Here is a 21,244-nt window from a genome sequence, read left to right on the forward strand (position 1 = left end):
ATCATGTCAGCTTGCTCTGAAACTTTAACGGCAGATTCAGCCAAGTTGCTGGAAAAAAACGACACCGCAAAGCAACAGCTTTGGTGCTATTGTGGAGGGAGTGTGTTATGATTAGAGGAACAGTTGGCTTGTGGGAATGGATGGAGCTAACTCGGGAGACCGGAGCCAAGAATGGAGAAATAACCTAGATGAAAGGAGATGGCCCTCATTGTCATGATCAACTTTATGGGAATACTGTCTTAAAGTAACATTTTCTGATGCTATCAGGTGTAGTGTGATGTTCCAGAAAGTAGAAGTCTTCTTCGGTTAGCTTCATTGTTTATTTCAGACTGCCACAAAAATTACAAAGGACTTATCCGATGTTCTGATATAGTTCTATCAGTTAATATTAATTGTCTGCACGTCTTTGATGCTTAAAATGTCAACAATGTCCTGCAGGCAAAAGCAAGGATAATAATGCTACACTGCCAGGGAGGCTGCCATTGTCTGATACAGAGTCTCATTTTGACTAAAATATTAATGGCTGAGTGAAGTACTCATGCTGTGAGTAACAGTGTGTCTGTAAGATATAAAATATCTGTAAGAGTGATAGGTTAGTTTACATACAATCATACAGTTTTCAGCCTAACGAGCAGCTAGTAATGGTTAAATGCCAGCTACTACAACAACCAAGTAAAAGAATGAATACAATTTGCCACTTGCATTCCTATGGTTTTACACCTTTGCTATCCACAGTGTTCTATGAGTGCTCTTTGCTTGAACTTGTCAAGCTGCTACTTGATCATGTACCCAAAACTTGTGGGTGGGGCAACAAAGACATTTCCTACAGTTATATTGCTCAAGAGCCACATTGATAGACATTCTGGCTGTTCTGACAACAATGCTGCCATTACAGGCCTGGCTCTAAACATGGGACAAAATGGCAATGAGAATGAGAATTGCAAAATATCACTTTGCATGAGTTTAAGGGGGGCTGGGTAGAAGTGTTTAACAGGATATCCTGAAAGAGTTTCTCTCTGATGTGAACCCAAAGCAACTTGTTTAGACTGTAATAAAATCATTCCAGATGATTCAGTTTTGTTTTATAACATGCCACAAAGCGCAAACAAATTTTCACCTAGCACTTCACCTCAGTACCTCTAGGATAGCGTGGCATACAATTTTAAAGTCTATTTATGTGTCAGAAGTTTAACTGAAATTAATGACTCTCTGCTATACATAGAATATTTCTTTTCTTCAGATCCACATTCAGTCAGATTTATTGAGTGAGGAAACAGTCACACTAAATGAACGTAGCTGTACAGTATATTTTATGACTTGGTATTCAGGTTGCTCAACTAAAAACAGAAATTCACATAAGCTGAAATTGTTCACCTTCCAACCTCTGTGATTTATTTTGTAGGTATGAAAATTGATTGATATTCCTAAATGAATGCTGCCAACATGTTGTGGTTATTAGGTACAGCAAGTTTATTATGTACAGCACATTTGCCACTCACTTTCCCAGGGTCAGATCCAATATATCAAGTCAGATTCATAAGGTGATATGAGCTATTTGTATTTAAAAATACATAAAAGTATATTAATACTGTATGTATCCTCATATACTCCAAAGAGGTCTGTGTTGATTTGTTTTTTTTTTCTTTTTAAGGGGTTTGGGCCTAATTCTGGGAATGTTGTGTAAGACTTCACAGACATAAAAATTTAAGCCAAGGTTAAACTTTTAGTTGCAAATAAACATTTCACAATGAATAATGGGCAAAAGTCTCTGCCTGATAATTGATTTGACGCGCATTGTGACCTAACAGCTTGGAGTTGAGAAAGCCAGTTGTAATCACAGAATTTTGGCTTCGCAGGCCTTAAGAAGGGAGCTGTGTCCTAGAGACTGTGTAGTTGTGGAGCGAGCGGTTAGATGACAAATAACATCATTTAGTAATTAAAAGTTTGTTTTTGCAGCAGTGCAACCTTGCAGCCAAACTTCTGTTAAACAAAATTAGCAGTGCAAAGTGAAACTCCCTAAAGTTACGCTTCAGTAATTGTGGTTTGTTCTAGATATAGCTGACTTGCTTTATACTGTAAAATGTACAAAATAAACCAGATGTTAGATATCACACTATAAATGATCTTTGTGTGCACAGCTTCCTGCTGAATATGATAAGCACTACTAAGAGCACGATTAAAAATAAAATAATTATGCTGATTTGTCCAAAATGAACCTCCTGAGCCTTTGTATTAGGTAAACAATACAGTACAGAGTTTTTCATATACTCTGTCATGACAAAATTTCTGTCACCTGAAAAGCATTTAGTCTCATTAATGTCAGGCAGCTTAATCTTCATCTCATTTAGGATAGTCAGCCATCTACTGTCACAACAGTTAAATTGGTTACCACTAATATACATAACGGTGAGGTTCATGGTTAAAGCATGAATTAAAGAATAGTTTAAAGTCATAAAATCATTATTTCTTATGTCCAGTTCTCCCACATGGGAGCAGCTTAAAGTACTGGGTATCATATCCAGGCGGTTGTTTGATATGTTTAGCTGGGTTAATGCTGGCAGACAGGGTAAAGACAGATGAGAGCTGCTCATGTTTATCTCACAGATAATCAAGGACTGAAGAGTTGTTTGCACCCCTTCCAGTGCCCCCTTTTGCATTTCCATATGCACATTTTTTGCAAGGTTGAGGGAAACCAGAGAAGTTCTCTGAAAGGCTTGTGGTGCAAGTCTTTTAATGTTGTTTTCCTTAAGATTGAGGTGTTTAAGAGTTTTTAATTGTCCAAAAGCAACACATAGTGTGTTGAGGTTTACTGGCTGTGTTGATAGAGAGGCATTTAAATGGTCAGTGTAACCACAAGGTTGCAGCGAATTCTCTTGTAGATTTAATGTTTCTATTTGTGTGAGTGCACCGAGAAAGAGCGGGGAAATGTATACAAGTCCATTGCTCTGCAGATCCAGATTTTTCAAGGAGTGAAAGTAAAGCTGGCGAAGGCCTTCCGTATCACTATAATTTCTAATATTCCACAATATGTTTTGCAGACAATTATCGCTAAATTTTAGAGTTTCTAAAGAAGAAAGGAGGCTCAAAGTTTCAAGTGGAAAAGATCTAAAGTGGTTAAAGCTCAGGTCAATATAAACAAGTGGCATTAGCCTCCAGTTTGAGTGTAGGGTGTTTTTTCTTGCTATTTTCTTACTAAAAATCTCATTATATAGGGAGTTGGCCTCAGATACCATAGTTGGCTCTGAATTTAGGCTACCAATCATGTTATTTTGTAAATAAAGATACTTCAAATGGTTCATTTTTGGCACAACTGGCAAGTAAAGAAGTTTGTTGTAACTTAGATCAAGAATTTCCAGCCTGTACACTTGGTCATCCTCATGGGTAACAAAGAACTCCACAGAATTTCTGCTGAGATTAAGATATTTAACCTGGGGTAATTTAAAGTCGCAAATATGTGCAAGATTATTTTTGGCCAAGTTTAGAGTCTGTAATTGACTCAGTGGTTCAAATGTCCCCTGCTCTATCTCTGATATCAGATTGTCATCAATAGTAATGGTCTGTAAACGTTTACTCTCTTTGAACAAGCTGTGTGAGAGTCTCGTTAAAACATTACCAGTCATCTTAAGTTGATCAAGAGAAGGCTTGTTTTTAAGGTACAGCCTCACTGCCTCATAACTCAGAGTGTTCATTGATAAGTCCAAACTCTTCAGCCCACCGAGAACTTGGAGGGCTCTGCTGTTACTGCCAAGGTTGTTGTTGAGTCCATTTCTGGACAAATTCAGCTGTTCGAGTTGAGCAAGTTTTTCAAAAGCTCCCTCGGAGAAGAGATCCAGCTGGTTGCTGCTCAGGTCCAGCTGCTCCAAGTATGGCAGCGCAAGTGTGTGCAACTGTCTGATGAGGTTATTGGACAGGTCTAGTCTTCGAAGCCTTACATCCAGATCCTGAGGGACTGAAGAAAGGTTCTGGTTGTTCCAGGACTGCTCCTTGAGATGAAAGTAGTATTCATAATTCATTCATTTGTTTTGGAGAACAAACTATAGAAACAAAAGCATCCAGGAACTTGCCAGACCTAAAATAAATCAATTAGGACTATTGTACAAGTTAGCATTCAAACTGTTGTTTCTGAACCTACCTTTAGAGCATATGTCAGTCCATTTACATCAAGGTGATGGCCTAGTGACCACAGAAGTAGGAGATTAGTGAACATATGTCTGGTCATTCTTCCGCTGCTGCTGCTGCTGCTAAACTGTACCACTGCTGTTGTCAGAGCTCATGTACACACTCACACACCCTCTTATAGCCATGCTTCATAAAAAAAAACAGGACAGAGAAAACAGCTGTCGACTCCAGATAGGCAATGTGGATACTATATTTAGACATTAAGACCAGAGCTGTGTCAATTTCTATCAAGCTTTAGAAAATGCTTAAGAACAGATACGTTTGGGGGAAAAGAGTTTAAATGTAGTCATATTTCTGCTAAATGTTACAAAGATACATTTCAAATTGTCCAAATACCAGTTGAGAATTTGTTTATACCAAAAACACACAGTACTGCCACGGATGCATCAAAGTATTTATAGGCTTTCATGTCAACCAGGAAAAGTCCTCCTGAGCAGTATAATTTTATACATTTGTTTGTTCCTGACATGGTCTTTGGAAAACGGAAGCTATTCTAAAATAGACGAGAGGAACAAATAAGCAGACAGCATGTAGGTGGAACAGGAGGGAAGCCCCAGCCAAAGTATAAAGAGACAGGCAAAAAAATAGACTGATGAAAGGAGGTGGTGGCACATGCAACCCATTAGAACTACCTGATTGGTGCATTAAAATGCTTTAAATCTAAAGGATTAAAAAAAGAGACAGTTGACAGCGATAGTTCATTATAAGTTCATTATAAGATTAATAACAGTTTTCCTGCTGCTGTCACTCAATCCTTTATCAGCATCCCCTCACACAGCTTATTGTCACTTACCAAATTCCTGGTGCTGTCTTGTTTCAGTTTAGCTGCATGACACCAAAAAAGGTTGACTCTGCATCCAGAGGGATGAGGGCTATGGGTCTGTATGGGATCACCAGTTCTAATTCATCATCTTGATGCAAATGCACTGTGCCTGTAAGAGAGCGTGTGTATTTAAAACAAAAGGAACCATGGAGATACAAGACGGACGATGTAAAATATGTTCTGAACTACCACACTAAGACAGGTAAATCTGTTTTGGTTTAAGGTTCTATAAACCCCTTCCCTGTCAGACATGCATTCAGCCTCTGAACGCGTTGGTGGGTACAGCCAAAAAATAAGAATGCTGGCATTGGCAGATCTCTGAAGGCCTGTAGAGGATTTTGACTGATACAAGGAAAGACTGAAATAAAAGAAGTTATCCTCACCATCGAAAAGTGGGAATAAAAGGGAATAGTTTGCAGAATGGCAGGAGTGAGCCAAGTAATCTTGTACGGCTGACTAACACTTGTACAGAGACATATTTTTGTATGTGCAAATAAAGCTGAAAGAACATTAATCTATCTGATGAATCTATGTTCAAATGACAGAATCCCATCACTTTAACACGTTGAGGAAACCAGTACTTAATTTGTGATGGAGCTGGGTTTTTATGAAAATTGCATTAAAAGGTCTGAAGAAATTTATAATATCATTCATTACATATATTATGGCTTTACAAGTTCTAGGTAATCTGCTTTATGTAAGGAGCTACCAGTAGCCACAGTGATGTCTTGGGTGTGCTGTCGGCAGAAGAAAACTGCCTGGTTGTAGTTTACTTCTCTATCTGAACAGTTTCCCAGAAGGAGTTCTTAGATGGTTCTCTTTGGCGTTCTGTTCAATGTTATGTTTTCAATGTGTGAGAGTGGCCTACATTTCCTTTCTTGCTAGAATTTGTATGAGAAAAGCAATACCATTTGCATGTGTGTAGAGTCTAGTAGACCGCTGTTCTGGAATTGTCCAAAGGTATCGACCTCACTGACCTGCAGTGTAGCACGTATTGGCAGAATTTCGATCTTGCATCTCTTGCAGGCAACGCAAGAGTACTGTTGACCTTGGCCCTCCGTTAGTGGAAGCCCATCTTCGAATGACATGACCCATAATTGTGTTCGGGCTATCAAACAAAACCTGTGAATTAAGCAGAACATAAGTTGAATAGTTGGAACAAATTAAATACAATATCAATTTAGTTATGCTTGAGTTAAGAGTAACACAATACTTGTCCAAAGACCAAGTAATAACCATCTTCTTGGACAACAATTCTGTTTTCCCTTTGTGAAATTTTATTTCCTTGCTGTGCACAAAGAGTCCATGGGATCACCGTTATATTTCCTGTGGGAAAAGGCAGGATACACTTTTTCAAAATAATGACGGTGCACTGCTAAAGCCAAAGACTTGAATTTAGTTTTACCTTTTATGTCTGGTTGTTTGTTAGTGTTAGCTCGTAACTGCAGAAATGAGGTTGGAGCTGGCAGAAGAGAGAAATAAACATAATAGTTTAACTTTATTAACTTAGCATATACTGTTTATGGTCTCACTACCAGATTAGACCATAACTAATAGACTCATTTTCAGTTCTCTGCTCCAACCCACCTCTGGAGCTGCTCTGTTCCCTTTTCACTCTCCTAGAAGATATCTTCAGAGAACTCTGAGCTTTTTGGAAAACACTTGGCTTCAAATCCTAAGAGAAAACAACGCATTAAGATAAAATTTATTATTGTAGGACCATCAGAATACTCACTAATGACATAAATCTCAGTAGTACAATGTCCAAGATGACTCCATCCTGCATAATCAGTGACATACCTCCCTTGTTTTAGACTTCTTGGCCATATTCCCACAGACTCCCTCAGAACATGGCTGATTTAATTGTAGAATTATGTCCCCTTGGAGTTTGTGAAAATCATTTTGTAAAACACTGGCTCTATGCACCAGGAAAAGACTAAGACAAAACATAAATGCCGTTAGTGAAAGTAACGCATTATACAGCATCGTGAGACCTGCAGACTGAATGTACCCAAGTTACTTAAACGAGTGAGGTCACACATCAGTAAACTCCGGAAACACAAACGTTTGGTTTCAAAATTAGCGTCCAAATGAGGAACTATCTTTTCGCTGCCTCTCAAGATGAAACTCATTTGAATTGCATGATAATCACAGCCTATGCTGCTGGGGGTTGTGAAACATGCAGACAGAAGTTAGAATATTTCAATAAAGACTCGCAGAACATCATTTGTTCTTGTCGGCACTCATGCTATCTTGGTCCATTATGAGTTTTTAACCTTTTTCTAAGTGGATACCACTGGCTGCACAACACAAGACAGACAAATTTGTTTAGACAGAAAATGAAACATTTTTAATCCATTAATCAACTCCATTTACAAAAGTATATCCCATTTTATATACAGTATGTACAGACATGTATTAACATCTATCATTTTTCTACATGTAGTCATTCATAAGGTAACTAAACAATAGCACTGTAACAAAACATATCACTGATATTCTGCAGAGATGCTGTAGTGCAAATGTGCCGTTGCTCTGTGAATACCTTTATAACTCCAGTTTTAGCTTTGCATAGATACCTTTATAGTTGCTTTTAACTTTTATATAATCCTATTTTAAAACCCAGGGACATATGGAGCGTCAAACCCCTTGTTAAACCACATATTCATAACCATTAATATACTAAACATAATTAAAAGGCCAAATAAACAAACTGCAAGTAAGTCATTTAACACAGCTGGGGTTGTTGGAGATATAACATTGTCATTCAACAGCAATGAGAAGTTTGTAATTACTTATCTGTCAGCGCAGCACCCTTCCTTGTTATGAAGAGACACACTGCCTGTGTTGACACAAAATGGTGGCTATAAATAACAAGGGATTGTTTGATGAGGACATTTGGTATATCAAGGCTTATCTCAGCGTGTGAGGGGAGGCATAAGTCTTTATTGTCCTTTTTTAATACAGATGTGAGAAAGTGACCAAAGGGCTTCATGACGTTTAGGGAGTAAACTTGGGGTAATAGTTGCTTCTTGTCAATGTAACAGTCCTGTATGAGGCAGGATGAAGTGACAGTATGACTAATGTGACTCTTTGCTTGTGAAGTTATCCGTTCTGTCCAGCAGATGGAGCCTCTCCCAGTCTGACACTTCCCAGGAAGGTAGTGTGGTTGGTCATGTTGATGAGCGTGTATTCATGAGCTATGCGTATGGAGATCTTCTGGCCAGCGCGGAGCGGGCTCACCCCCGCTGTGTAACAGGTGTTGAACTTGCGCTGGCCCGTCTCAATGCTACAAGTGCAGCGGAGGAATGGGTTGGAGTCTACCATCACATCATAGCTGGCAATGTCAGTGAAGTTGAGGTAGTACACCTGGTAGAGAGAGGACATAAAATTCACAAAAGACTGAGAGGGGTAGTCAAAACAGATCTGCATGATAATGTAAGGGCTTATTTAAAGCTGAAGCAGCTGTAATATCAGTCAGCCAACAAGAGTATGAGTTGCAGAGCTTCACATTTAGCCAGAAAGAGGAAAGGAATATGTGTTGTATTATAGCTTAAACATTCATAGAGAAACATAAACACATACAGGCAAGTTTTAAGTTTAACTTCAGAACAACTGCCCGTTCTTTTGGCTCTGAACTGTTAAGTTAAAGAGTTACGTCAAGGACCGTACTCACTTCTACCTGACTATATATGAAGTAGACACCGTCCAACAGCACCTCTAGCTGTCCAGTGCGAGAGTGCATTTTAAACACGCGGTGATGGATGGACACCATCTTCCAGTTCTTTAGGACGCCTTGAGACAGATCTAAACATGTCACAACAAACACACAAGAAGCAAGCAGTCAACATAAACAGCTTTCAGTGGTGTTTAACTACAATCAGAGCTCAGCACTGACAAAATATAAACCCGCTAATGATGCTTACACTTCTCATGCAGGATAATATGAATCTGCTAGCATGCAATACGGGTTTGATTTATAATACAAGCGTATGACTGTATACTAATCATATGATAGCTACAGGATTACCTTAGGGCAACTATAATCCTAGACAATATGAACATTTTGCTGCCACATTAACATTTAGCTGGCATAAAAACCTTTAGTTTTGTGACTTTCCATTAGAGTGACCGAAGATAACTTCTAAAAATGACTAACTCTGGCATGCTGAATCTCTAGTGTAAACATCAACTGGATGTCAACAATCTAAAGTGTTTATATGTATTCTCTTGTAATTCTGAGGTTAAGCAGGCATGTGTATTTGTACAGTCCCAAACTTGAGTGTTTGACAAAGGGCATTGGCAAGGATTACGTGCGCTTATTGTTTTGTGTCAAACTCTGTGGTGTAACTACAGCTAAGTTCAGACAGAAAACCTACCTTCTCTCACTTGGATGGTTGTTTCCTGCCCTTGCAAGTGAACCACTGCAGGCTGAAGAAAACAAAAAAAGATCATTGGTGACTAATCTTAATTCACATACAACCAGGGAACAGCTGTTCCATCAGAGGCCCTGTGTGGGATAAAATAAAATTTTTATCCCACACAGGGATGTGACATAATCTTACCTGGAATTCTTTTGTTTTGGTCTTATCAGCAACCCCTGCAACAATGAGAGAGGGAGAGATGTTAAAATTCAGGCCTTCAACACTGCTGAGGAACAAAGGAGACATGATGATTAAAACAAAACAAACACCGACATAGTTTAAAGATAGATCATTGCTGTTCCACACAATGTTTGACATCCTGCATCAGAAACTCTCACTGTGCAGGCAATGAGTTAATCAATTTTGACAACTTGAGCCCCCTTCTAGTGTGGGAAAGTGTCTTAATGTAGAAAAATACTCCAATCTAAGAAAAAATATCTCGGCTCGTATTCGAGTTCCCATGGCCCGAGTCTCTGTTATCCCAGCGTAAGTTTTATACCTGCTGGACCTTGCGCGCCTGGAGGTCCCTGTGGCCCAGGGGGTCCAGGGGGTCCCGCAGGTCCCACAGTGTTGCTTCCTGGAATACCAGGAATTCCAGGGATGCCCGGTGGCCCCTGGGGACCTGGTGGCCCTGGGGGACCAGGGGGCCCCTGCATTGACTTCTTTTTCCCTACAAAGAGCAAAAAGGAAAATAACAATACATTTACACTTGTTATACAGAGCCAAGAATTACTTTAAAAACTATAAATAAAAATAATAAAATGATGTCAGGATTTTTCCTTGATGGACAGAATGGAATTGAAAACTAGTCGATCAATCGTTGAGCGATTGTGGATAATATCTCAAGGGCACATTCAGAAATGAACTAGTGAAATCAATGACTAAGATAACTGCTACTTTTGTGTTACCTTTTTTCTTGTCTTTCCGTCTTTCCTTTCCAGTTGTTGCTGAAAGAAAGAAAAACAGCATGATTAAGCTCGAAATGGTCTCCTGAACAATTATCATCTCAGATAACATCTTGAGTATCCAGCTCATTCCGTGTAGGTATCCTAAAGAGGCTAAAATAACAGATTCAGATGTTCTGTGTTGAAGACTGGAGTGGAGGTATGTCAGTCTGTGGTATCTTGTAGTGTAGTAATTTGTAAGTGTGGTTTCACCTCCTCTGTATGAACAAGTGCCTTAAGCATTCACAGGCAGTGGAACTGGAGAAGATCATTAGAGAGATACTTTATCCTGCCAAAATCCTTTTCTTTGAATTAAGCCCAGATGGAGAATGCAGATGAAAGTGTGTGTACATGTGTGTGTGTGTGTGTGTGTTCCCTTTACAACCATGTGTATGGGTGTGCATGTGTGGATGTTGGTGGGACATCTATGTCAGTGCTTGAAAGACAAAATGCACTCAGTGTGTGTCAGTATGTGTGTACACTCTGCGAGCAGCTGAAGAATCCTTTTCAAAACGCCGTCCTACTTGCTCTTGTGTTTACCATGTCATTATAACTACAAAGGCCATTTAACCTTAAAACCTCACAGTTTGAGTCCCACTCAAACATATGGCCAGTGTTTCTCCTCTGGCTAAATGACTGGATGCATCCGCATAGATTTCTCTTAACGAGCAGCTCTATCTGGAATCTGGTGCCTGTTAGGAGTGCAGAGAACGCACACATACGCACACACATGTGCAAACACAGGGCAAACGCACACACACATACAAAAAAAAAAAAGCACACATCTAAGGCTGAGATTACAAAAGCCTTTGTCTGTGTGCTGAGAGCAGAGGAGAGACCTGGGAATGATTAGTGTTTAGAGGCTCGGGACTTTACTGATTTATGTAGAAAGTCTCAAAGGTGAGTTTTTTCTTCTAATTTAAACACAATCACTAAACTTCCCCCCAAGTATTCAGTGTCACGCCACAGACATTGGAATGCCTTGTGATCATGCTGCACTTGTTGCACTCAGACATGAAACTTCAAAGGCTTCGCTTTTTTTATTTGCATAGCTCAGATTCTAAACAAAAACTACAAAAGCAAATTCAGACATATTGGCCATATGGTTTTCTGTGAAGCTATTGATTAACATAAATCACTTCAGTAGAATTAATGAAACCCATCAAAGCTTTAGACGATAACTTCTTTCAGAAATGGGCACCTAGTTCTAAAAAATATTAGCATGTCCCACAAAGTCTTTTTTTTTGTCGTCAGAACTCGTTGTCAACAGTTTTCAATCCAAAGTGTGCCGCTGACAGGTACAAAAGATATTTGGGGGACCCGACGGGAGGAAATCAATGCAGGCTTCGCTGTCTGTTTCAAATTGGTGAAACCCTCCCAAACTCCTTGTTGTCCTTGTTTGCAATCCAAGTATTAATCAGTCCCATTCCATTTAACTTTTACTATATAAACTGCTGCATTACTGTGGTGGAGCTGCTTTGTTAAGGAAGCACAAAGCAGTAAAAAATCAATTCTGCCAAAAAAAAAAAGTGACAAACCATTAACAAATAGTTTAAGAGCCTTAAGTCTGCCATAAGCCTGTTATTTACACTGTATCCAGTCTCCCCAAAATAAACAAGGGGTACAGACACCATTGCTTAACAGCTGACAAAGCTGTTGCCAAATACATAGCTAGAAAAAAGACTGATGCAGGTGCACTGGAGAGCAACTGCTTGTTTGTTTATATTGAAAGAAACAAAATGTGGAGCCTTAAAATACAGAAGTGCACACCCCAGAAAACAACATAATTTACCTTCTATCTTACAGTGTACAATTAAAAAAAAAATAAAAATACAATGACAAGTCTAAGGAAACCGCTCTCACCTGTTTCTGGCTCTCTGCCGGGACTCCTTTTCGCTCGCTGAGTGATGCCCCTGTTATCCTCTGTGACATGGATGTCGCTATTTCTGTGCAGTATGTTATCCTAAGGGAACACAAAAAGGAAAACGCCATTAAGTCAGGAAAGATACACAGAATTTAAATATACCACAGCGTTAAATACAGAAACTCTGAATGTTAAAACAAGTGAAGACCACTTTATATGAATTCTGTGATGCAAAAAAAGGAATGAATGATACCAGTTTTTGAGAGTGAAACTTGTGCTACAAGTGGCCTTTCTATTATTGGGGTATAATGTTTGCACAGAGGCAACTTGGAGCATTTGAAAAGATGTGAGACACTGTCAGGCAGCACATTCATTTGTGGCCAAGTCATTGTCTGTCCCATTGGGGCTGTAACCTATCCTGTAACCCAAGTCACTTTTGTCTGTGTTTCTGCTGTTTGAGACAGTTACCTGGACACGACTGCTCTAAAATTCACCTTTTTATACAAAAGGAGGACATGAACTGTGGTTAATATGAGAGCAATACCTATTCATATGGCACCTGGTCCCAGCCCTATTCAGTGGTGCCATGAATAAGCTAAAAATATCAAAGAAAAGGATCTGATGTAGGTGGTTTGAGCTCATCCTTAAAAAGAGAGAAAAGCTATGCTGCAGCGGTGGGGTGATCCCATGGGTGAGAGAGTGGCGGGACAAACTTGCACGCCTGTGTTCTTATGTGACTGGTTCTGGTCGACCTACATTCACATGAACTCTGTAGGACATGGTGACCTGACTGTAACACGCTCAAGACGTGACCAGCTCTGACAACAAAATGTTTTGTGCTAAGCACTCAAGAGTTTAAACAACAGATTGTTCTAAGTCACTTTCTGTTAGGACAGCCAGTTTGTGATCACATCGTTGGAGGATTCCCAGAATCTGATAGACAAAGAAACCTGGCACTAGAAACACAACAAGACCACCCAAAGGCTTTCTTTTCGTCGAGCCTTTGCAATACACGAGATCACTTTCGGTCACACTTTGGAGTGTCAGCATAAATAATGGTACGAGTGTGAGGAATAATGGCTCTGAATGGCTGAGGACAGACAAGCAGACAACTTGTATTGTGCTGGACATCTGCTTGGTGTTTGGCTAACTGACACATCTCCAAAGCAGTGACACGTGCAACACCTTAGCATGGATCAAAAGATAATAAATAATGATGTATCATTTAGCTTTACTGCTGGGAATGAACCAGACAAGCTTACCGACAGACACTTTGACCTCTCTTTTTCCATGGGGGGGACTATCCCAGTTGGTTGCAAGTTGACATATTATCCGTTTCCATCTGTGACACTCAAGCATAGTTATTAAAACCCGTCGGCAAGAAATCTCTTTCCCTGAAAGCAGCATGAACTCCCCATGCCTCTTTGTGTGGTTAAAGCAGAGCCACTGGAAGACCATGAGAAGACAGACAAGGAAAGTTATGTTTTCAGTTTCTTCTATACCTCATTTCAGATGTGGGACACCCCCCCCCCCCTCGCCCCCGCCCCCCAGGGTGAGGGATGAGCTGTATCATGTCCAACACCCCCCTGTTGGCTGTGTTGGGCAAGCTCAAAGTAGTTAAAGTCTACATCCCTGACCAGCTGCCAGCCATGTCTGACCTCATGAGCACGGGAATTCCAGCCCCTGATGGAGAGGAGTATGTGTTGGAATGGTTTATGGACACACAGACCTCCAGATGTTCCTGCAAGCAGCGACGTTTTCTGTTCATTTGGTGTGCAGGTGCCTCCACATCTCCTCTCCAGCTGTTGGCATATAGGGGGGGCTTTTACCTCTCAAAGGATTCTTGGTGTATGTTCAGGCATATGGCGTTACACTTTCGTCTGTTCTGATAGCCAAACATGATTCAACAGCCAATTTCTGGCTCGAGATTAAGCCCCAGCAGAATGACAAAAAACAAACAAGCAGTCTGCTAGGCTACTACCAAACTAGTGCAGCTTGTATTGTTGATTTAAAAAAAAAAAAAGAAAGAAAGTTGTTCCATTATACGATGATGAGAAATACTTTTGCGCCCTTGTTTCACTTCATTACTACATTTAACAGCCTTCATACCCTTCAAAGGCACGCAGACTTACAGTAAATCAGGATGACAACGTGTTGGTATGTATGCCAAGTGCCAACTATTGAGTAAACCATTCTTTTTCAGCACAAGGGAAAATGCTATTAATTAGAGGGCTTTCAAATCTTCAAAGCAAGGGGGTTGCTGTTACTCGCAGAAGACGCGATTCCCTGTTGCTTCGTGAGGATATGACTAAAATTTGGTCACCCCAGGGATGTGTAATTTTAGGATCACAAGACTTCTTTTTTGCCTTATTACCACTTACTATTACAGTGGCTTATATTCTTACCAATTTTAGCACTTCTACTACCGAAACAACTGACATTCATTTAATTTTCATGCAAAAGCTTTTTTTTTTTTTTTAAACCAGCTGTGTTGTTTCTAGCTCAGATTTCTCTACAAATACACATTTGGTCACAACATCTCCTCCATCCTGAAAATTAGCCACTAGGCTGTGGTGGAGAATGCGAGGTTACAAAGTTGAGGAGGTGAAACTGAGGGCTGGTGGCTGTGGTTGCAGAATGGGTGCTCAGTGCTGCCACACAGGGATTATTAACTTAAGTGGCATGCATGCTCTCGAGAGCTCATTGCTCATAATACTCCTGTGATTAACACTTCAACAATGATAGCAAGCGTTTTTCTTAAATATCATTTTTAAAAGGTGTCCTTCCCTCAGCCAGCATCAGCCGCTGCTCTCTGTAAGGCCATGTGTTTTTGGTAATTTAATAATAGTATGCATAGATTGTCATCTAAAAAAGCTGTGGGGCTCCGAACCTAGGGGAAATGTTGCCTGTCAGCAGCCAATCACATTTCAGATTGTTGCAACACTTACTGGCAAAGTGATTCCTAGCTAAATGACTTGAGAATTTATTATTTTGGTAGATGTTTGCGACTCTGGACTTAATCTTTCCTGGGCGTCTACACCATCTGTCTGTCAAGACAATTCAGGCTTTTATGGAAACGTTTGCAGCCTCGCATCACTTTTGTCTTTACCTCCGATGTCTTGTGCTTTTATGACACGTGTGTCTATGCTGATTGTTCACAAATATGTAGGCTTGCTCCACGTGCACACAAAATACTGCTGTTTTAACTAATCATGCACTAGTCACAATTAAAGTAGATGTGGGTGACAGCCCACCCGGGCGCCCCAGAGCTTGTATGCTGTGGAGGACTTTGTGTCCCATCAAACTGACTTTTTTAATAGCCGTTAACTAGACTCCAGATGTTTCAGCATCTGTTCTTTGTGAGACTTTGAAGGCATACATCAGAGGAGAAAATTATTTCATATAATGGTTATAAGGCTTGAGAATAAAACACTTTCTGAGCTAACACAATTAAATATTCTGTTGACTTTCATTATGTTCCACTCACTGACGTCAGGTGAATCAGGGTCAGGCTAACTTGAGAGCAGCACTTGCTGCTCTTACTCTCGGTATGCCCTCCATCGCAGTCGTACTACAGAATTTTTAGAGCCACACACACCTGGGAGGGGAGTTTTTACTGTTGGGAACAGTGCAGATCTGCTGGACAGCTGGGATTTACTGCCTTGCTCAAGGGCATACCAACTGTGACTGTTGAGGTTAAGTCTTTCTTAACTTCCCTGAGCCCAGATCATAAATGACCAGATCATCTGCTCTCATTAAGAAGCAACTAGAAAGGATCTGGAACAAGTGTGAGGTATTAAGTGGTGCTTAATTTTTAACTGCATTCCACAAATGAATGAATGTACACTTGTACTAAAAGGATGATGCTTTGATTTTAAATCTAAAGATGTGCCAGCTTGGACTATAAAAACTGTACCTAAATCTGACAAAATGAAGATAAAACTTAATAGTAGGAGATACAAAAAGACTTTTTTTACAAACGTCTTTGCTAGCTTTTGCCTTGCATCACCTAACAAACTGAGGTTACAAACAGTTCTCTTTCTGATTCTGGAAAGTGATTACAGGCTTGTAGTATTACTGCTTATACAGCCCAGATTCTTATCTGAGGTTTTTGGCAACAATCACTTTGTTCAGATCAGGTATGAATCTGCAAATGTTCCAAACAAGAAGAAAAGCCAGGCCTCGATGGATTGTTCTCTGTTAAGTGCTGGCTACAGGAGAACAAATTCATCTCAAAGATAATCCCTATTGGGTTTTTTTATTTTTATAATTCTCAACAAATGTAACCTACCACTTTCTTTGTAACATGACCTCATCTTAGAAAATATTTTATTTTTGTGTGAAGGACACTCTAAACTGGAGAATTATCCTCTAATTACATTTTGGTGTGCTGTTTACCAATGCTGATTTTTGCATGAGAGTGACCAAACCTTGCTGAAAATGACCAGACACACACCAAATTGTGTGTACAAAGCTGTTTTTACATGAAGAGAAGCCACACCACTTGCCTTTTTTTAAAACCACAATGCAAAATAAACCAAGGTTACCTACGGTCATGGCATAACGAGGCCTATGCATTTCATGTCGGATGCTGTCTACGAAGAAAGAATGTTTGTTCCTATATCAACTTTGCTTTTCATGTTTGTGTTACACTTGTCTGTATACCTGCCCATCACATCAAATTTCACTGATGCTGCTGATGAGCCTTTGATGAAGACTTGTGTGAAAAATCCAATAAACAATTTTTAGCTCTACAGAAGAGGTTCTTCAAAGCATATGCCTGAAAAGCTAACAAGTGCGGCCGCTGTGTCTAAATGCCACACGCTCCTGTTTCTCCAACTATGTAAACTGTGGGATGTGTAATCAGAGTTGTTTAATGCAGACATCTGGCAAGGACAGCATCACAGCGCTGTTAAATATTTACAGCTGGGCCACAGTCTTTCACCTCATGAAGCGTCACCATCTGGGTTGAATACTAGACCCATCTCACTCAGCTATAACCAGGGAAACCGCTACTATCTAAAATAAGCTTTGCAGAGGACATGCGGCAGGCTAAATGAAAAAGCTGAGTTTGTGAAAGGAAAATGTTAGAGAGCAAATCCCACTACGAGGCAATGGATCTCATTAATCTTTCCTACAGAGGAATAAATGCGTCCATCCCAGATAACTTGGATTCCTCTGGGTGACTATCAAGTGGACGTTTATGCACAACTAAATGTCCAGCCAATGCCCCCACACAGAGGATCATTTTCTCTGTAGAAAGGTTACACAACCGCTGACATATGAGCTAATTGAGCAAGCAGTGCAAAGTTGAGAGGGACGCTTTGGTCCTTTTGTACTGATGAAATGAGGGAGTGTGTTTTGGTGGTGGTAGTAGAGAGAGAGAGAGAGAGAGAGAGAGAGGGGCTGTTGCCAAAGCCACAGCAGACACAATGAACGTTCAATCAGCCTGCTGCAGTGCCGCCAGAAAAGAAAACACATGTTAGAGGAGGCTGGCTCTGCTCCAAGTACCAACTGCCCCATCTAAGTCCTGATGAATTTATGTCAGCCCTTGGGCTTTGCACCTGCTGGAGATCCAGTTAATTTTGCGTCCACCTGCTCCAGCACACCGACTGACCCTTCTCTGTGATTCCAGCTGGGCAAGCAGCCTAAATTCTCAGCATCCACCTCTGTCTGCTCAGGGGAGGAGAGCAGAGTGGGTTAAGTGTGGTTTGATTACAGCAAAATAACGTCAATTCAGAAGGAAATGAGTTAAACTGAAGTTTCTTGTCTTGTGAAATCAACATGTGGACCACCTTCCAAAAATATGCCAACCTGGATGTTTCCCTGAACAGGAGACTTTGGCCAGGTGACAGATTTAAAGCCTATACCTTCGTGCTTCTCCGTCCAAGAGGCTCAAGCACGAACACACGGGAGCGCAAATTCAAACATCTTTGTCTGGAAACTAATCTGACAATACTTCGTGACAGGCTACTGTAAAATAAGTTGCCCAGAAACATGCCATGGCAGAACACAGCCACAAAACCTGACACCGTGATACGGGAACGGGAGGACTGATCTGAGGTGAATGAACACGACCGGTGACCGTGTGAGGAATGAAAACAATGTAAAGAGAAGCTCCTTCACATTTATTTATGAAATGTTTTACCTCATGACCATCCCTGCTGCCGGGGTCCAGCCGCGGGTGGCCGGGTGGCGAGAGCACCGCCGCCGGGTCAGCCAGGTCACTTCCCGCATGTGTCAGCATAGAGTCCCGCTTCTGGTGGATAAGTTCCCTTTTGACTTCGGATCGCAGATCCAAATAGCAGACGAGGGTGACCGCATGCAGACACAGCGACAGCAGAAATAATCCCAGGAAGACGACGCTGCTGCTCCGACTCCTGCACTTCTTGCTGCACGTGCAGGGAGCCACTCCGGGCATCACTTTGTCCGGGAAATCCTCCACGGGTGAACCATCGCGTGCCATCATCAGACGGAGGGCGAGTCATATGCTCCTTATCTCGGCATAATCAGCTCGTCTGTCTCGCGAGGGCCGCGGCTATTTATTTACGTGGAGACTCATAGGTGCAGCAGCAGGTCGGCGCAAACTTCTTCGAGTATCTGTAGTGACAATGGAGACCCGCCCACGTCTCCTATGATTGGTCCAGGACAATTACCAGTCCAGACAAACCGGGCCAGAGGTTGGGGCTGGATGCAGTAGGTGTAGTAGTTGAGCGACACCTAATGTGTAAAGTCAGCTACTGCAACACCTGTGAGTGATGGGATGTGGGAATGTTGAGCTCTTTGTGCGTATCTGTTCACAGTGTTGTGGGATTATTACGCAGCACTTTCATTCCTGCTCTCAGTGTTTGTATGGGAGGGGTGGTCACTGATGTAATGTAGGTCGTTTATTTGTGTGTTTTTTAGGGTTTGGACATGCTATTTTTCACTTCTGTAATTTGTTTGGCCCTTTGTTTTGATATGTGGGTGGCACACAGGCAGTGGGGCATGGAGTGGTGGTCCTGTGTTAAGAACTGATTCAAAACCCTGGTAAATATCGCCCTGTATTGTTATTGAAATACAGCAAGCAGTTGATGATTACACCATATCATCAAAGAGTGGAAAAATAATATAAATGATGTCCTTAAACGGACTACAAATTCCATAATTACATTGAATTACATCTGGACTCTGTCACGCCTAACATAGCGGGTCTGGGCAAGAGTCAGTGTCACAGTGAGGTCAGCAGCACTTTGTGTACAACACCATCAAATACTCTAAACATGTGTCACTCAGCTGGACTCAAGGAATATTTTGAAATGTATGTTACCAAAATGCCAGCTGAGGACAATACTTTAACAAGATTGAATGTGGTTTTGCAGTTACTACATTTTTAAAATCCTAAGCTGACTTTAGTTCTTTTCAGATGTTAGCACTTTGATGTCTTAAGGAGGGAACCAGAGGTAGCCTGTGGATCAGTGCATCCTGGAGCCTTGAAATGATGAAACCACAGTGCTAAGCAGGTCTGAAACCTGGAGGGGGTTGATGGATCACCGTCTTAGATTAGTTTTCGGGCAAGTGCCACAAAACATCTGTCTTTATTTCATTGGGACAAAACCTGACATTTGCCTGCACTTGACCTACGTTGAAGTATACGCTCTGCTGTGATAACAACTCAAACTGTCAGACACTGACTAATTGCTGGTTCTCTCTTTTGATATTGCAGATGGAAAATAAAGGAGAAGAATGGCTGTTTTTTCATTGCATTCCGTCATGGTGAAATGTTTTCCCGATGAAGTGGACAAATGCACAAAGGTAAGATTCTATTACTTCATTTCTTTTGCCTGATTTTGTTCCTACTGCCACTATACTGCAGTTAATTTATCGTCTGACTTCACAGTTAGTTTCATTCCTCTAACTCATCTGCAGAAAAAAAAAATACGTGATTCTAGTCAGCTGCCACTGAAGGGCAGCATTGCCAAGCCATAAATCAATAACACTGTATCCAGTGTGGTGATAAACCTGAACTTAAACCTGCATCATGTAATGAAATTTAAATGCATTCTGTATTTTTTATAGACATATGGCTTTATAAAATTTCTCTTTGGACTGTTGATGTAAAATTAAGCATCCTCCTCCTTCCTCTCCTGGGATGCCATTTCTCCATTGTTGCCATATAAGATAGTGAAATAGAAGAGAGAAAGACATTCAAAGTAACCCTCATAGGGCCTGTGACTGAGGGCTCAGCCTAAGCATGTTTTCCACGCTTCTCATCCGAGCAGCAGGCACAATGACTTTGAGAAGCAGATGATTCAGGACGGGACTACTTAAGCATGCACACATTTTCTATAAATTCAGCCAATTTGGTATTTTTTAAAATGTTTTTTTAATCAAAATATATTTGGTCTTACACCAGGTTATTTATCTTTTTTTCTCATAGTTGTTTGTTTTGGGTGAAAGAGGAGGTTAGACAGCCCTATCCCTGAGCTAAAGGTCAAACTGAACACATCGACCATCACCTCTCTATCTGCTGCCTTGTTTCCGACAACACAACCCAACATTAAAGCCTCTGACAAATGAAACCACGTCTGTCATGATTGGGTTTTTTTGGCATAGAAAAGAGCAGGAATAATTCTTATAATGTCCCCCGGGCTTCAATGCAGCGTTCATAAATGGTGTGCCACTCTATCCTCTCTGAGCTTATAACAAGATTTAGAGGCTTTCCCTGCCAGATGATAGAGTTTTGTGGGAGGAATAGGCACTCTTATATTTTACCATGGAGAGTATAGTGGTGGGCTGTATAGGCTCTGGCCTAGAAGATGATGGCTGCATGGCCTCAGCTAAAGACTAGTTATCTGTAAATTTCTGCTATTGATAAAAGAGAGAGAGATAAATGGCCTCATACCTGTTGTCATAAGAACATAATAATTCATTACATGTTACTACAAACTGTATTAGACCTCTCCACACCATACATTGCACTCAGTAAGAACTCAATGTTTCTGCCCATTGAATTGCAGAGGTGTAACCC

General features: G+C 40.8%; 2 protein-coding genes across 4 annotated transcripts; both read right to left on the minus strand.

Moving 5' to 3' along the window:
- Positions 1-400: 400 nt before the first annotated feature.
- Positions 401-7,012, minus strand: LOC114443145 (tumor necrosis factor ligand superfamily member 13B-like). 2 transcript variants are annotated; one of them, XM_028417087.1, is made up of 8 exons: positions 6,803-7,012; positions 6,590-6,677; positions 6,408-6,464; positions 6,216-6,328; positions 5,980-6,124; positions 4,973-5,111; positions 4,133-4,173; positions 3,894-3,983 (listed from the first exon to the last, which is right to left on the minus strand). In XM_028417087.1, exons 1-6 carry the CDS (start codon positions 6,986-6,988, stop codon positions 4,996-4,998), a joined length of 705 nt encoding a protein of 234 aa, XP_028272888.1. In that variant the 5' UTR covers positions 6,989-7,012; the 3' UTR covers positions 3,894-3,983; positions 4,133-4,173; positions 4,973-4,995. The 2 variants fall into 2 exon arrangements, with proteins under 2 accessions (XP_028272887.1, XP_028272888.1); XM_028417086.1 differs by lacking the exons at positions 5,980-6,124; positions 6,216-6,328; positions 6,408-6,464; positions 6,590-6,677; positions 6,803-7,012 and having other exon boundaries at positions 401-3,983; positions 4,133-4,246; positions 4,973-4,993.
- A 484-nt stretch (positions 7,013-7,496) lies between these two features.
- On the minus strand, positions 7,497-18,836 carry eda (ectodysplasin A). 2 transcript variants are annotated; one of them, XM_028416270.1, is made up of 8 exons: positions 18,383-18,836; positions 12,234-12,333; positions 10,335-10,373; positions 9,926-10,096; positions 9,568-9,602; positions 9,382-9,433; positions 8,685-8,809; positions 7,497-8,371 (listed from the first exon to the last, which is right to left on the minus strand). In XM_028416270.1, exons 1-8 carry the CDS (start codon positions 18,701-18,703, stop codon positions 8,108-8,110), a joined length of 1,107 nt encoding a protein of 368 aa, XP_028272071.1. In that variant the 5' UTR covers positions 18,704-18,836; the 3' UTR covers positions 7,497-8,107. The 2 variants fall into 2 exon arrangements, with proteins under 2 accessions (XP_028272071.1, XP_028272070.1); XM_028416269.1 differs by having other exon boundaries at positions 8,679-8,809.
- Positions 18,837-21,244: the final 2,408 nt, after the last annotated feature.

Source organism: Parambassis ranga, chromosome 10 (genome assembly GCF_900634625.1).
Source record: "Parambassis ranga chromosome 10, fParRan2.1, whole genome shotgun sequence".
NCBI classification, from domain to species: Eukaryota; Metazoa; Chordata; class Actinopteri; family Ambassidae; genus Parambassis; species Parambassis ranga.